This window comes from Aspergillus nomiae, assembly GCF_001204775.2.
Source record: "Aspergillus nomiae NRRL 13137 chromosome Unknown contig00375, whole genome shotgun sequence".
Taxonomy (NCBI): Eukaryota; Fungi; Ascomycota; class Eurotiomycetes; order Eurotiales; family Aspergillaceae; genus Aspergillus; species Aspergillus nomiae.
This window is the reverse complement of record NW_015378430.1, coordinates 16,097-32,866: the sequence shown is the minus strand read 5'-3', so window position 1 is coordinate 32,866 and position 16,770 is coordinate 16,097. Positions and strand designations below refer to the sequence as shown.

Sequence of the window (16,770 nt, the reverse complement as noted above, 5' to 3'; positions counted from 1 at the left end):
AAAAAAAAATCAAGGATGGGAAAACACATACAATTTGCAAATCCTTAAAATGGGAATCAATGTTGCAAGCCCCGGCAAACCTCGCCGACCGGCGTCCCCCAACCACTCGGGTTTGGATGCCCACTACCGATATCACCGGGGATGCTCGAACGCGGGAAGAACCAAACACTGATAGCCTCGCCAGTCCATTCAGTTGCATACACGCCGCCGCCGGCACTGTTAAACCCGTTCCCGTACGACTGGGCCGAGTTATCTTTGATACCGCAGCCTGCGTTGCTGGCTTGGCCGGGGGCGTTGATGTAGCAGTTACTTGTGAGGAGGGAGCCCGAGAACCCTGAATTGTTGATTGTGCAGCTGTCGCTGGTGTGCAGGGCATATTGGTTGTTAGTTTGCTCGTTCACGCCTTCTATGACGTCGATTTCGCCGTTGTTGGGCCAGTTGGGACCGAGGAGCCAGCTTTGATATTATTAGTTTTGTGTTTTCTTTTTCCTTTGAGTTGGGGATGGATAGGGGCTAAGGGAGACGTTACTATGCTGGCCAGACTCCGCAGATACTGCCGGGCATGTGGGCTAGATCTAGGATGAAAAGACCGTGGTTGTAGACTTTGTTGCTGCTGATTCGGACGCTTTGGCGGCCGTCTGGCGCGGCGTTTTTGTAGTCTACGCCCATGTAGATGGATCCGTCGGCGTTGATTAGGCCTGCGCTTTGGGCTGCACCTCTGTCGACGTATTTGACGAAGCCGTGGGTGGGATCACCGCCCGTGAAGAAGCTGAATTTGTCGAAGAACGCTGAGTTCGTGCCGTAGTCATCTTGTAGTGTGTATGCGGCTGCGGCGAGGGGAGCAAAGAGGCTCAGAGCCTGGGTGAGAGTGGATAGTACGTGCATTCTGAACTTGAAAGATCACGATAGAAAGGAATATACAGGTTATGCGTGAAGCTGTGTGAAGAGGTAGGGAGTGATATTTATTGATATATAAGGAGTGTTCGAACAAAGTGCTTTATCCTTAAAAGGTTTACTGTCAAGCAACATAAAGGAAGGGCAGCGTCAAAGGCACTCTCTGAATGAACCAACGCTGGATGGGTGAAGGAGTGTTATAGATTGGCGTTCTTTCCATCCATCTTTGTTCCCCCCTGGTGTCGGAGGTTCAATATATAGCCATGCAGATATATGTATCCTACACGCTTACTACATACACATATAACCACTCCACACAAGGGACAAAAAGAAACTTAAAACTCACCTACTAGTGAAAAGTGGCGTCAGCCATGATATGCCCACCGGACCAGGCCTTGAGACCTAGAGGGATGCCATTGAAAGGCATATTCTCGAGTCGCGCGGGTACCCAGGATGACAGACGGAGGAAGCATGTGAGCGGCAAATTGGAGTCACGACCAATGTGGACTGGAATAAGATGGACGAAAGGGGTGTTCCTGGACCACAGACGGTTCCAAAATGGCAACAGCAGGCGTGGATATTTCAAACTGGTTGGAGGGACACAAGGTTCGTGGAACAGAGGGCGCGTTTGGAGAGGGCCAAAAAGTTCCAGTTTATCGTGGGCCGTTTCACCGGAGTCAACCATATAGATTGATGGACAGGACGACGCGCCGCGCAGGGAGTATGTCAGGGTCTTTTCCTTTGTATTTAATTTCCGATGCTGGTCAGGCTCGCACCATGGCTCTTAGTGTGACAGACACCTGGGTCAATCAGATCGCAAGGATCGAGGGTTCTCTTAACGGTCAAGATGAGGATGAGCCCTGTGGGGGAAGGCTGACGGTGAAGGACTACTGAGAAAGGAGACCATGTGATGTTGGCCCTTCCTCTTTGGGGAGTTTTATTGGAATTCCTCGTCCCATCTTGTGATACGTCACTGGGAAACCAGCTGATCGGGAGCAAATTAGTCGGAAACCAAATCGTCCCGCTTTGGCCATCTTCATCGACGACTTCGTTTTTGACTTAATTAAGCAACTCGATTAACCGCCGCCAAAAAGTTTAACCTCCAAACTTGTCTCACTTTAAATCCTCCGGAACATCTTGCCACCCAACATGGGCGGAAAAGGGTATAGAAGAATCACGAATGAAATCACATAGTGGGGATTCAGCAAAGATACATACATGGGTTGGATTCAAGTCGTGGCACTCATTCATTATGTACAGGACAGATGGGGCATGACAGCAACTCCCAGTCAGACCCTTCGCGGTGGAAATGCCGTTTACTGGTATGCCCAGAATGGTCCAAGTTCAGCAAACACTGTCGGTGATACAAGTGTCGACAGGAAAAGACCACCGCGGGCCCGATCGGCATCTCACTTCCACTTTCTGGGGATCCCCGCATGTCACCTACTGACTCCACGTCCGCATGTCCATCATGGAAGTGTGCCGCCTGACCCGCCTCGGCCACTGCCGCCGCCTTGCCCTTCCCGCGGCGACCGCAGGGTCAAGCCGCCCTTCAATTTGTCGTGACACTCGGCGTTGATGGGCATCCGCCTGCCTCTGCTTCCATGCCTCCCAGAACTCAGAGCCAACCCCAGGCCCCCAAATGCGTTGCCGGCAGACCTCACACACCTGGCCTCGCGGCCGCCACCCCCTTTGACGCAGTCGCGTTACCTCGTCCACATGCACAAAGAGATCCCGATCTAGCATCCCGTTGGCCAGGGCCAGGAGTGACTTCTCGTAAGTATAAGCTGAGAAGATCGAAGCCAAGACCGCGCGGAGTTCAAGGAGCGAAGGAGACCAGTGGGATGCGCGAGTGAGAAATGCTCGCAGAATTCGGAGAAAGGCAACGTCGTTGCGTTCGGTCGAAGCTCCGCCAACCCGGACCGTGCTGGAGAGCAGCGCCGTGAACACCTGTTGTACCAATGTACGGACAGATGACATTAGCTGGGTCGAATTGCTCCCCATCCTCGGAATTATTGGTGCCAGTTGGGTCAATTTATTTTCCGCGTGTTCCTTCTGGATCAGGGCAAACACACTACTGGCAGTACGGACGACAGCTTCAATAAGGTCGAGCCAGAGTTTCTCATCGAACGAGAGAGGCTGGTCAACAGCATGTTTTCCAATTCCATTCCTCTCGCCGTTCCGCGGCTTCTTAGCTGTTTTCGACTGGCCTTGGCACAACCATGTACCAACACGCACATACTTGTTTAGAGATTCAACAAGATCGTCAATCGCTTCTGCCGTGCTGGCGGAGTCTGGGGTCTCCTGTATACTTCGGAGAATGCCAACGAGACCCGACTCGAGTGTCTGAAGATGCGCAATGAGACGGTCCATAGCAGCTCTGATCTGGCCTTGCCTGGCCAGCAGAATGACAGCTGCATCCACTACCCCGCTTTCTTCCATTGAAGGCAGCAGTTCTTCGAGTCGAACGTCGCCAACTCGTAGCTCATCAACGAAATCAGCGACGTGTGAAGGGTTGTACTTGCAAAGCAATTGCACATAGCGCTCTACCATCCAATTCTCTACTGGCTTCGAAAGCTGTCGCTCAGCGCCGGGATGCGTCGTAGGGTCAACCACGACAGTCAAGTACTGGTACTGTTCGTAGGCATCGTTTTCCAGAGCTTCAAGGAACACTGCATGCGTTTCGGGAGCATAATCCTGCATTGTCTGAGCGGCCTTCTGGACATCTATGCCTGCTATCTGGCCAGCGTGGGTTTTAATCACTTCTATGACATCTCGCCTTTGCCTTTTCCCTAACCCGGAGCCGGCCCGCAGGCAGTCCTGTAGGCAGGTAAAAATCGCCTCTTGCCCACTGCGGTCTTCAAGATAGGTCAGAATTAACTCCGGAAATTGCTTCTCGGAGCGATAGGTTGACTTGAGAATCCGGAAGAAACGCGCCTCCCGGAAGAGCGGGATCATGTTCTGAACATCTGGAGGGTGATAGAAAGATAGGAGATACTCTGCGCTGAGTTCGCAGTCCTCTGCCATGTCTTGGTTTGGATATCGACACAATCGCTCCAAAACCTGGTGGAGTGTGCTTCCAGAGAGTAGAATGTACTGGGGGTATTTAGGAAGGTTGCGAGCAAGAAACATGTCTAGGTAAATGGTATCAGATGAAGCAAAGGTTGACGGTGCCATGACCTGGAGCAGTATGCTGATTAAGTATTGCCGATTGATAGATATTCCTTTGAAAGGTGTCTCGTCTGGCTCTTGTTCGTTCAAGAAACTATCCTCGAATGCTTCATTGAGCATGCTCATGAAGCTGGGGGTATCGAATTTCAGGATAGCTTGCAGATCGGAGAACAACTCATTCGATTGACTGTGGACCCCTGATTCCGCCCCAGACAGATTCCCAGAGAAGAGATATTCGTATAAGGCTGCCTTAGCCTGAGTAGCTTCGGTGTCATCCATGTCATTCCCAGTAGGGTATACACGGCCCGTTAAGACAAACGAGAGATATGGAAACATCTTCATCGCGTTCGTATATCGTTTAAGTTCATCCACCGAGCCCCCGTTAACCCAAGATCCTTGGGGTGGGACTAATGCTAGGAGTTCTTGTAGTGGCCCCACATAATCTCCTACACAGCGATTCCAGACGTAAATGAATGCGTCGTACAAGTTATAATGTTTACACAGTGTCGTCACTTGGTCAATATCCATGGTGGCCGTGTCAAGCAGACAGATTATCTCTTCCAACCGGCTGGCAGTATGGTTCGTGGCAAAGTGATTGATAAGCGCTTTGACGGCAGTAGGCGGAAGAGTGCGCACTGTCCCTTCAACTATGTATGATTCAAGGGCATCAAGGAAGACGCCCTGCGAGTCATGCTCCTCATACCAGTTGAATACATCATCCCAAAGAAAATCCTCATCGTCCATACACACACAGGCCGAGATGGAGACCTCGGCCAATTCCTCAAGCTGTCGATTGCTCAGCCGCTCAGTGTTGGCTTCCTGGTTCCGACCAAAGGCATACTTCAGCGAAGCTGACACCATTTCCAGGATTTTCTCTTGCACGATAGGCTGTCTCAGTGCATCTTCATCAGGCAGCCCGATGGTGAGCTTTTCTCCGCTGCCTTTGTAGAAGGATGTAGCTAGTCGGATGGCCCCAATAAAGTCTCCGGCCTCCATGAGTGCAAGTAACCGATCTGCCCAATTGGAGAGGGCTCCAACCAGTGCATCGCTATAGCCCAACAAAAACAGACGCCCTTTATAAGAGCGAAAGCTCATATAAAAAGCATCGGCCACCACGCCATGCATTGAGGTATCTTCTTCATTAAACTGTTCGACCAGAGAGTGAAGCTGAGAGGAGAACAAATCGGCATGGTATATATGTTTGTTAAGAAGATCGATGCTATCCGTTACACGCATAGAATGATCTTCAAGAATAAGTAATTGCTGCGTTATAGTGAGCACTGCCAGGACCGAACGACTCAGCCATTGCACAGCAACAATTGCTTCTTCGGCCTTCCATCTGCTCCGCGCTTTAAACTCCAGGCTAGGTGGTCTGTCCCTGCTGGGTGATTCGTCTGCTTCAATCTCAGACACCTCTAAGATAGTCAACACATTTGACCAACAATAAACAAGTTTTGTTTTTGAAACTTGCGCGTCCTTGCCCTTGAGCTTAATCGCTGGAAACCATGCCAATGCTCCAGTCATTGCGCCATGGGCGGCAACCTCTTTTGGGCGTGGGGCTTTATGTTGGGTCTGTGCTATAGGTGTTGTTGAGACAATTACTAGGAGATATGGTGTAAGCATCGCAACCAATCCCAAAGAATCAGTTGGCTGCTCAACGTTTCCAAGCGGGAGGGGTGAAAAGGCAAGGACAGAGCTTGGCTTTCGCGGCCGGTTGCCGTGCGATATATGCTGGGGATAACGACCCAGGATCCTTGTCGTCTTCACTGTCCGTCCCATCGCGCCCAGGCCACGAGTCGCAAGATGTGAAAAAGCCATCCCTGACTTGTCGGCGGATACGAGCGCAGTGCGCCTTGTGCCAAGGAAGCCTACATGAATGACAGGCGATCCAGGAAGGTGACCATCCGCAGTGCGAGTATCGATATGAGTTTCGGAGAGAGGGGGTATTTGAAGAAAAGGCCGCGCCGGCCTCACAATCTCCCATGTGAATATATCGCCCGAGACATGTCCCCCGGCAACCGTCGTGTGGTCCGCGGATAGTGCCAACGACGTGATTGCTCCACATTCGGTAGCTATATGTAGAAGTCAACGGAGACCAGAACAACAAGGCGGGGCAGGCTCCTAACGTACCCTTAGTCCCCTGTCCAATGATCGCTTTGAGACTTTGTTGATAGTCAAACACCAGGATAATTCCCTTGGACGTTCCAATCACTATGGTCGTAGAGACCGCCAAACATGTGGGATAGCCAAAATTACGTTTACCGACCTCCGAAAATGCCTGGCCAGTTATCTTTCTTAACTTAGTCCACCGCATGACATCCCAAGGGCCTAGGGGAGTCTCAGCATCGGAATCCACGGTACCCGGAGTGAGGCGGCTCGTAAGCGACGACTGTCGGGAGTGAATGTGAGCGAAAAACGGCGAGGACGGTCGAGCCCCGCTCAAAGACGGAGACGAAAGGCGAGACTGGAAGCGGAGATCGAAGGGACGATGCGACGGGCTTGGACTAGCACGAGACGAGCTTCGAAGGACCAAAGCATTGCTACTTTGCGATGACAAAAGAGAATCCTAAAGTTATCAGCGGATAGCAAGGCTGAAAACAGCAGTCGCAACACACATGCAAAGAAGGAGTATCATCCGGAGTGGAAGCTGTCTCGTCGACGCTTCCGGGAGTACCAAGCTGTCTGATACGGGGCGACAATGGTATATTGCCCGTACCGGCGTCAAGTTGGGTGTTCCTTCTATCGACCGAATGGTTTGGGCTAGCTACATCGGGGAGATCCTCTTCGATGTATGCCATTGAGCCCTCCCCATACCCCTCAGGTGACACTCCATCGACAGAGGCACCGTTAGTCTTTGGCTGAACATCTCCCTCGTCCTCTTCCCCCAAGTCGAGCTCATCCTCTCGTGCCCGGTCATCACTGCCCTCAATCATGGAGCTCATCAGCAATATGTTCGAATGACCATCGCTTCGACAATATCGCAGGAAAAGGCGGTCCCGGGAATCAAGATTTGAATGCGGCACCGATACGTTCTGGTTGATGACTGTCTGACAATCTCAGGCCACAAAGCTTCAGTGAACGACTGGCCGAGTGCGGGCCGATAGATGGATACCTTAGGTGCGGAACACAACGGAGGAGCGGTTGCCGACAATCCGACTGGTTAGCAGGAGAATACTCCCGATGTACGACTGAGTCAGGATCTGGATGTAATTAACTGGCAAGTGGTTGTGTAAACCGAGCAAGAGTACCCACGAGCTCGGCTTTGTCGCAGGTCGGGGAAGATGAGGATCATCGACGGAAGGTAACGAGGAGAGCTGGAGGCTGTGAGTCCCTTCCGGCCTCAGGTCAACATTGGTTGGTTTTGCTTGGCTTCCGGGGGGGCGGTGCCCCACAAGCCACCAGTGGCTATCAAATTACACAACTACTCATCCTTTCTTGCTTGTCAGTCATAATAATGTCATTTTTGACACATACTATAGAGCTGCTGGGGATTTGTTCCAAGAGAGCGTCTCCTTATACTCACACCATCCTTATTCTCCTATTGATTATCCAGACCATCTTCGTCTGCCGCAGTCTGGGCATCTAATCATACCTCAGCCATCACTTAAAGTGCTATGCGCGTTGTATGCAAAACAGTACTATGTTGCAAGACAGGCCCTATAGCAGCTTGCAGAACAACAATGACTTAGGATAGTAACCCGATGGGTCATCACAATGTTTAAGTGGGAATTATAAATTTATGAATGGGGGCTATCCAGGCTCGCCTTTTAGACAGTACCACTTATTCAATGACTAGAGTATATCGCATTCACTACGATGCCATATATCAAGCGGGCTTCTGGCCTATGTTGATGGGTTTCTTTCCAGGTGACTACACTTATTAATATGAATAGTATCACTATGGTCTAGTCATGTTATATACTTCATCCAGGGTATCCTCAGTAATAATGCTCAGGTGTGGGTTATAACTTATCAGTATCAGCATGTGACCAGTGTGCCTTAAGGTGCCTTAGTCCAACTACTATTCACATCACCCGCAGACCCCAAGCGACATCGACTGGACAAGATCAACTCTTTCATTTAAGATCCTTGTCTCGTCTTCAGCATAGCGCTGCCCTGTTCCATTCCTGTAGTCACACTAATCCTTCTGAAGAGAAAATTAACCTTTATCTATATTGTTCCCCTCCGACGTTCTCTATAGCGCTTTTCACAAGGCCAGTCACAAGGGATTGATTGGCCACATGCCATACATTCATTCTTCAGCACTGCATGATTTGATCATTTGGTAGCATTCAGCCCTCAACCTAGTTCGGACAAGAATTCAGAGATATAAATAATCGAGATTCCTTCACTAAGGCAAAATGAATAAAGAAACGGCAATATCCTTTCAGTCTAGTACCAAGACATGATACCCTTGCGATACTAGTAGCCCTTCATATATAATATAATGCCTTCCAACAAACATCCCACCCTCTCCTACATACTATTTCCTCTCTTCCTCCTCTCCGCCATTCAAATCGCCCAATGCGCTCCATCAACCTGCAATGGCCAATCCGCATTCTGCACCCGCAAGTATTCCAACATCACCCAACTGGGCGCCCACGACAGCCCCTTCGTCGGCCCACTCCCACAACAAAATCAAAACCTGGAGGTAACAGAACAACTGGACCTGGGGATCCGCTTCCTGCAGGGCCAAACCCATAAAGCCCTTGACAACGCCAATACCATTCAACTATGCCATACATCCTGTCTTCTCGAGGACGCCGGAACCCTGGAGTCCTTCCTGGGCACGGTCAAGACCTGGCTGGACAGCCATCCGGACGAAGTGGTAACCCTGCTGCTTACAAATGGCGATGGCTTCCCCGTGTCGCGGTTCGATGAGGTGTTCGCCAGTGCCGGGATTAAGGATTATGCGTTCGTGCCGAGCTCGTCGCCGGCTGTGCTGGCCATGGATTCGTGGCCGACATTAGGAGACCTGATTAGTACGGGGAAGCGACTTGTGGTATTTTTGGGTAAGTACACGTGTCTTCCTTGTGGTTTCTTTTGAGTACGGATTAGGTACTACTAGTAGTATCTTGGAGTGGATGCCTTGAGTGGAACCTATATAGCAGTGGAGATATAAAGTCTCCACTGTGTGTATGAGACATTTTCGTTGGTCTTGTTCCGATAGGACGTGTGTATTGAACATATTGCTACTAGATTACGGCGCCGACACTAAGTCCGTTCCATATATATTGGACGAATTCGGCTACTTCTTCGAGACGCCCTACGATGTGACGGATGCCTCGTTCCCGAATTGCAGTATCGATCGGCCTTCTGGCGCGTCCGCGGACGGGCGCATGTATATCGTCAATCATTTCCTAGATGTCAATGTGCTGGGGGTCCTGGTGCCCGACCGGATCCGTGCGCCCAAAACCAATGCTGTCTCGGGCAATGGGAGTATCGGGGCACAGTCCGACTTATGTCGGTCCGTGTATAAACGGCTGCCTAATGTGGTCCTTGTGGATTTTGTAGATCAGGGTGAGGTTATGAAGGCTCAAAATACGCTAAACGGGGTTTAGATTAGTTTTATTAGATTCCCTTCGGACCAATGCGTTGCCACAGATACTATTGTAGTCATGTATCCTCTTCACTGGCTAGAAGACAGCTGCTTTCTATAAGTTCTAGTATGCTAAATATCATAGTCAATCAGCTATACACCCCAAAGTCTCAACTTCTGTGTATATACACATCATAGCCTTGTATGCTATATATATGTTAGGTAACCCGTTCAATGCGCCATACGATACCTGAGCATGAGTGACCCCGTTTTCATGAAGTTTCCAAAGAAAAAAAAATTGCCAATTCATTACCTCTCATATACCAGAGTATCATGTCTTACTCATCCAGTTCGACTTGCATTTCACGTTCTGTGGCATTATTAGTAGGATAGATACTGAACGTTGTGAAACAATATACGTACCCCAAACTTTATTTGCTGATGCAACAATTACTTCTGCTTTGGCAAGCAATTTGTTGGCATACCGTTGCGCTTCTGAGGGGTGGGCTTGGCTTCTCTGTGCTTTTCGTGGATTTACCTGGTGCAAGTTAATGAATCTTCTGTTCAGAGCGACATTCATCTTACCATCATTAATATGGGAACGAGGGCCTTTGCATTGGCCTCTGCCAACGCCCTCAAGTTTCGGAACCCCTTGTCTCGTAGTAACCTAGCTAGCCGGCCTTTGACGTAGGTGACTTGAGCCATCTCCAATAAATCAGCACGAGCACCGGCTTCCAACCGAATCCGCATATGATCAAGGACTGCCGCAAGCATGCCCCAGCCCATGCGTTGACAGAACTTGACCATACTAGCGGCAAACCCGTGGCAGTGTTGGGCCAATGACTGAACTGTCCCGCGAGGGGTCTGGTAGCGACTGGCGACCACCGATAGGGGGACTTCATTACTCAAATCACGAAGCTGAAGCGCGGCGTAAGCGCGACGGTAGACGGCGGCCAGTTTGATCTGCTCTGGAGTGTCCTCTTTGAGAGATGAACCGCTCTGAACCCTGTGGCCTTATTAGTACGCTCTTGCGCGATGTTTCAGATCAACATACATTCTGTTTACAAAGCCCGGCTGAACACCAACAAATTGCAAAGCACGCAGCCCGCTTTCGTCAAGGTTGTCTAGCTGGTCTCGAAAAATGGGCCAATCGATTTGTGTGGTCGTCGCTACCTGGAGGGGGGTGAACATGTAGAAGATATGCATGTCACCATCCATCACAAAAGCCTGTAACGCTCGGTTTAGCTCTTCGTTAATAAAAAGACCATCCTCAGGTGCGAATCCAGATGCAACAATAGCTTGGCCAAGTTGGGTCGCAACATATGATTCGTCACCGTTTTGATGCAAAAGATTTTCGCTGACCAATTCTTGGAGCGCAGCGTTCATAACATTATACGCTATCTTTTTGTCTGTGGTCCGATAAAGAAGGGTGCATTTCACGTAATCCTTGATCGCTTCAAAACCAGAGACGAGGCCCGTGGCTATAGCTTCCAGAATCGCCCTAAACAGGTATGAGCTCATGACTATTTCTCGTTCATTTTGGTCATCTACCTCTTGAGGCCACGCTTCTCTGGCGTTAGACAGCTCTCAATTGCTGGCATACCAGCTTCCAGCAGATCGCAGACTGCCTGTAGCTCGGACTTTCCACAAATGAGGTAGGTCTCGCCTGCCTCATCCTTTCCCTTGCGACCAGCCCGCCCACACATTTGGCGCCTTCAACGGTTAGTACGAGGTTTTTTGAAATGTGCAAGGGGTTGTCCCTACAGCATTGCTGGTCCCACCAAGTCACGCCCCATCCGAACACCATTAATAATGACCCTCCTGGCAGGAAGATTGACTCCAGCCGCAAGACTGCAAGTGGCTATGAGAACCCTCAAAACGCCTTGATCGTAAGCCTGCGCTATGAAATCACGTTCTTCTGTTGTCATGCCCGCATCTAGAACAAAGTCAGTCCGTATCAATGCGAAGCGGTAGTCGACCTGAAGAACCCACGGTAAAAAGCCACGCCTCTGACTAATGTATTCTCGAGAACTGGATCAAGGCCACTTGGAAGGCTTCGTAGTTCGGCGAGCAGGTCCAATCGTCTGCTTAATTCATTTGGATCTACTGCGGCTGGTATTGGCATTGCTTCACTAATGATAGAAGCATGAAGTTGACAAGCTTGTCTGCTACCGCAGAAAACCAATGCACCATATCCTGCAGCAGCCGTATCGACTGATAACGCTACCGTCGCATTTGTGGTTGGATTTGCAAATGCTCGAGATGTCGGGGGCTGGATTATACGATGGGGAGGCATAGTGTCCGTAAGGGATATGGTGGACATTGATGGAGATTGTGTGATTGTCTGGAATAGCTGCCTCGAGGTTTCTGCGGGATAAATCGCGTTCTCATATACGAGATAGTCATCGATCGGAATAGGCCGATATGTTGAGACGTAGTAATTTGCATTCATCCACTCTGCAAGTAATTCAGTGTTCTGATGGTCTGTCAGCCTGCTTTCTGAACATCGACACTATTGACAAAGAATAGCCATACCGACAAAGTGGCGCTCATGCCAATGATCTGGATATCCTGCTGCAGCAGAAGGATCTTGGTGACCATTAGCTCCAGAAGATACCCGCGATGCTCATCATCAAGCATATGCAGCTCGTCCAGGACAACGACACCCAAATCTCCGATGGTGTGCTCTTCGATAGCAGTGTTGATGAGTGAATTAGCCTAATACATATATATATTAAATATGTCCTGTATACAACTGCATACAGCGCTGACAAACCTTCTCAATAGTGCAAACCGCAATATCTGTATTGGCCCAGGTATCGGTTGACCTGCTTCCTCCAAAGAAACCAGTGACTCGGATCGACTTTTGTAGCTTCTTCCAACGTTGATGGTATGGATTTGCACCACCTGCTTGATCATCGATGTCGTCGATGCGTTTTTCAACATCCTGAACCATGCGTTTAAGCCATTTCGACTTTTCCTGGACTAGTGCGACGTATGGAAGAACCAAAATGGCTTTACGAGAAGGATTCTCGATGATACGTTTCAGCATCAGAACATCAGCTACAAGAGACTTCCCTCCTCCTGTAGGGGCCGTATAGACCAAATGCTTTTCACCCTCAAGTAGACCCGGGGCAAGCAGACATGAAGCCTGCCATGGATAGATGCTTTTGACACCAACAGAAGCAAAGTTAGATACTAGCGCCGGTGACAATCCATACCGGGGATTTTCTAAGAATAAACAAGGGTTATAGACATAGTCTTCACTGGGGACTGTTTCCGGTTGCTGCTCCTCCTTTGTTTCTAGTATACTTGCCGCCACAGGACGGATCTCGCTGGCAGTTAGACGACTCCTGGAAGGGGCCACAGAAGGCCGGACAAAATCGACTGGAAGAGAATTCAAGTGGCTGGTAGAGGTAGGGTGACTTGGAACGGGAACTTTATGAGCATTGTCCTGGTCATTTTGCTGACGAGCAACATCAATGGTGGTCTGGAAGCCATGGAACTGAAATGGCTGACCGGACCGCGCTGACATGTCTTGGGCATTTATCACCTGACAACAGGTGTGATGGTAAACAAGCTACCATGAATATGCCCAATACCGATGACAGTAGTTCAGGGGGCACCAGCTGCTTGGAAATTAAGTGTTTACATTCACAAATACCGACAGCACGTGGTCTTGTATTTCACCTCAGCACCTGTAGTAGAAATAAATTATATGCTGATTATTTACGGTCCGTATCAAGAAGGTGTTCTGAGGAAACTTTCCTGGATTCTAAGTAAGCAAGATGCTGGTAATAATACTAGTAGGAAATTCAACACTTAAGTAGGAGGTAAGAATCACGATCAATGAGAGGCAACAACGCGCAACGCGGTCATTGTGGGATTCTACCTAGTAGTGATTGCACCTAGCCCCAGTCGCCGTAGCCTGAGGCAGAAAAGCCCCTGGGTCTTATCATTGGCCTCCGGAACGCTTTCAATAAACAAACACTTCATCTCTGCCTAAGGCTCCAAGGCGGATCGGAAATGCAGCCAATTCCCAGCGCAAAACGTTCCTGGATCGTCTCATCCGCTAACCGGAGCCCTGGTGATCAGCAAGCCCATTGAGGGATGAGTCGCGGCAGTCGCCTAACCCAACAAAGATTGGCCTGCTTTAGTTCAATAACTCACCCAGATAAGTTGTACCCAACGCGGTAATCTAACTACCTGTCCACCATGTTTGCAGATGGCAAATGGGAGCCCACCGATTCCCACCCTTGGATCCAGTATGTTGGACGGCCGCCCTCAAGCACAGACATATTCCATTCTTCTATTTTCCGCGCCTCTGAAGATTAAATAAAATATTTTTAGTTACGGGTAAGTGTGTGAATAATTCATGATTCCATTCAACATCCAACATAATAAATTTGTGTATACTATAGAGTATTAGATGTTATCTTTGGCCTTGATCATATCCTGTTTTCTAGTTACTCAGTCATCCTCTCTGTCGCTTCTGCTCGGGTTGAGAGGTTGAAAGGGCGGTTTATACCCTGCACAATGATCACCTGATGATACTTTCCTCCCACTACTGACTAATTTGCCCTGGTTGTTATGCTCCGCAACTGTGTACACGAGTGGCTTGGAGTGCTCCGTACTACTAGTTATTGACGTCCCCCTTGACGCCGGATGTCTTCATTACATTGTCCCCTCACTTCTAACTCGTTAGTTCCCTGAGGATCATAAATACAGAAGGGTCTGGTTGATTTCTCATTTTTTGTATACTCATGTATTGTGTTAAAAAAAAAAAAAAAAAAAAAAAAAAAAGGATAGCGGAAAGTGGAAATTTATGCTACCACACACGGGTGAGTCGGGCGAAAGGCCATGGCTTCCCAGAAGGATGGATGCCAGAAAAGAAGAAAAAAAAAAAAAATTCATCCGTGGTCCACTTGGATGTGACCACCACGGCCGAAACCAAGTAGCAACTTGAACCTTTTACTAAGGTCCTACTGGTTATTACTCTTACTCCGTATGGAGCTTTTCATTATATTATTATTTTATTATTATGCTCTCACAACTCATGGACATAATCAAATCCGTTTTTCATTGCCTAAATAAGCAGGAGGGAAATGGCTGAAAGAGGATACATTTGCTTGTCTTTCCTCGGAAACAATTAAGCTCCTATCACCTTTGCCTAAAGAGATGACCACGGCCCTCAGATTGCCAACTTGAATATATTTTTATTTTTTAAGCCTAGCGAGCTAAGGTTAAGATGTAATGTGATTGGGTAGACCGTCAGATGACGAGAGATAATTCGACACTGGAGAGTAAGCGATGGTAGATATTCTTTGGTACAATCGTTCTCACAGCCTAGCGTTGGCCATCTTGAACCATGTTATGGTTAAGAGTACAAGTAATAGATTTGACCACTCACTGCTAGATATAAGGCTGCACTCAATCAAACCCAAAAGGACACGCGGCGTCAAGGCTTCTTTTAGTCGAAAACGCACCAGACGCTAGACTACTACCGATACTACCAATATTGTTGACACTCACTCCCTCCAATTTACCCTTACCCGAGACGGACATTTTGTTTCGGTCGTGTGGCAGGTTATAATGTGGCAACTCAAAGGCCAGGACAACCACCGGGCAACAAATCATCGGCCGTGGAGAATTCGTCTCTTGTTGCGGTGATTGTCATTGGCCCGAGTTAATGGTGGTATATGATCTAACAAGTACCTAAGGTACGTAGGTCGCTCGACTGGTTTAGAGTTAACGTCTAGGACCTTCGTATCAGAGCGCACTGGATCGGAGGCAAATGCAACTGAGAATTTTATTGATTGATTGTCGGCCGTTGACCCGATTTATACGCGGATTGCGTTTGTTGATAAGACCGTTGCGGTTGCATAATGAAGAGAAGGATAGCCAAGACAAAAATCGAGCCAGAGAAGGTCCGCCCTCGCGGGGGAGACCCCAGTAAGACCTCAGTGCCCTACATAAAATCATAAATGACGCTAAGGGCTTTGCTCCGCGGCCACCGGAATGTGTTATCATCACCTCAACCTTACTGTGATGGCCCCCTTTCAGTCGGACGAAACAATTTTGTTTTTGTTTTACCTTCCATCAGAATCGGAACGCCATTATCCTTGACAGGCTATCTCATTGTCATGACAGATCAGCTGTAGTCTACATAAAGAACCCCCATGATTGAGGATCTACTGTGTAGCTGCTAATCACCGCTAACCGCCTAGCCTGCAGGAAATGGAACCATGGGACCTGCACCATGCTCCCTTTTCTCTATGGTCATTTTGAACCGAGTTTTCGGTCGTCGACCTAAGTAGTAGGTAGAACCTTACCATTTTCAGAGATACGTATCCATCCACGCCCTCCTCTGATCGCTCGGTTGTACAATCCATTTTGCAAAATACGCCCCTCCACATCCCCCCCTCGTAAAATATTATTCTAGGCACTATCGATTAAGTTGTTTGGCGAGGGTTGTTATTACTGTTACTTAACCCGACACTTAGGGGGGAAATAGGTCCGACAAACTTCATCTCTACCCCCAAGACCGTTTTCATACCAATAAATATGTAGCTATCTGAGGATACCTAACTTACTTATCTAGTAGTTAGTTCCCAAGAGTAAGCCCTCTGTGCGAACCAGTATCACTCCGTGCTCTGACCCGGCATCATTCATCGGATGATATCATTTCCACCCAAAAAAGGTCAAGTTGGTTGTTCTGCAAATTCTGAGACGTGGGCAGATTTCCAAAAAGAAAATGACCTGCAGTAATAATGCGGTATCACCCATCCGTATAACTGTACCCCTACTTCGAACTTACCGTCTACCTTCTGGGAATTTATCCCCGGTAAGATAGGAGTATCATGGATCCAGGCAACTTAGTATCATCTTAGTGCGCCATAGTAATATTAGTTCGTGATTATATGAGCATGAGAGTCAGCCTACTGTCTCTCCTCCGCTTCAAGACATGCTGCGCCTGCTTTTCCCTCGATAGACTTGGCATTTGGGATTTTCCAGATCCGCGCATGCGCTGCCCTACGTGACAACATTCCTGCCACAGATTATGTGTCTCCAATGTCCATACCCTCTTTCCTAATTTCCATATTTTACTTTTGCTTGATCTTCCGTCCCCTCCCCTCTCCTTCATTTTCGAGGGGGAAAGAAGCCTG

The 16,770-nt window shown here is 48.8% G+C and overlaps 3 protein-coding genes across 3 annotated transcripts; 1 reads left to right on the top strand and 2 right to left on the bottom strand.

The window, feature by feature from the left end:
• Positions 1 to 56: 56 nt before the first annotated feature.
• Positions 57 to 7,112, bottom strand: ANOM_010598 (CORVET complex membrane-binding subunit VPS8; the record flags this gene model as incomplete). Its single annotated transcript, XM_015555854.1, has 5 exons — positions 57 to 456; positions 530 to 891; positions 2,563 to 6,137; positions 6,196 to 6,631; positions 6,681 to 7,112. Coding segments are annotated over 5 exons (5,142 nt in total), but the record flags the coding sequence as incomplete, so codon positions are not given.
• Positions 7,113 to 8,512: 1,400 nt separating this feature from the next.
• Positions 8,513 to 9,626, top strand: ANOM_010597 (uncharacterized protein; the record flags this gene model as incomplete). The annotated part of the gene is made up of 2 exons (XM_015555853.1): positions 8,513 to 9,077; positions 9,265 to 9,626. The coding sequence occupies 2 exons, from the start codon at positions 8,513 to 8,515 to the stop codon at positions 9,624 to 9,626; spliced, it is 927 nt and encodes a 308-aa protein (XP_015403045.1).
• A 316-nt stretch (positions 9,627 to 9,942) lies between these two features.
• Positions 9,943 to 13,139, bottom strand: ANOM_010596 (DEAD/DEAH box helicase; the record flags this gene model as incomplete). Its single annotated transcript, XM_015555852.1, has 9 exons — positions 9,943 to 9,974; positions 10,028 to 10,142; positions 10,190 to 10,610; positions 10,659 to 11,105; positions 11,156 to 11,317; positions 11,369 to 11,540; positions 11,597 to 12,080; positions 12,140 to 12,322; positions 12,381 to 13,139. 9 exons carry the CDS (start codon positions 13,137 to 13,139, stop codon positions 9,943 to 9,945), a joined length of 2,775 nt encoding a protein of 924 aa, XP_015403043.1.
• Between the last annotated feature and the right edge of the window lie 3,631 nt (positions 13,140 to 16,770).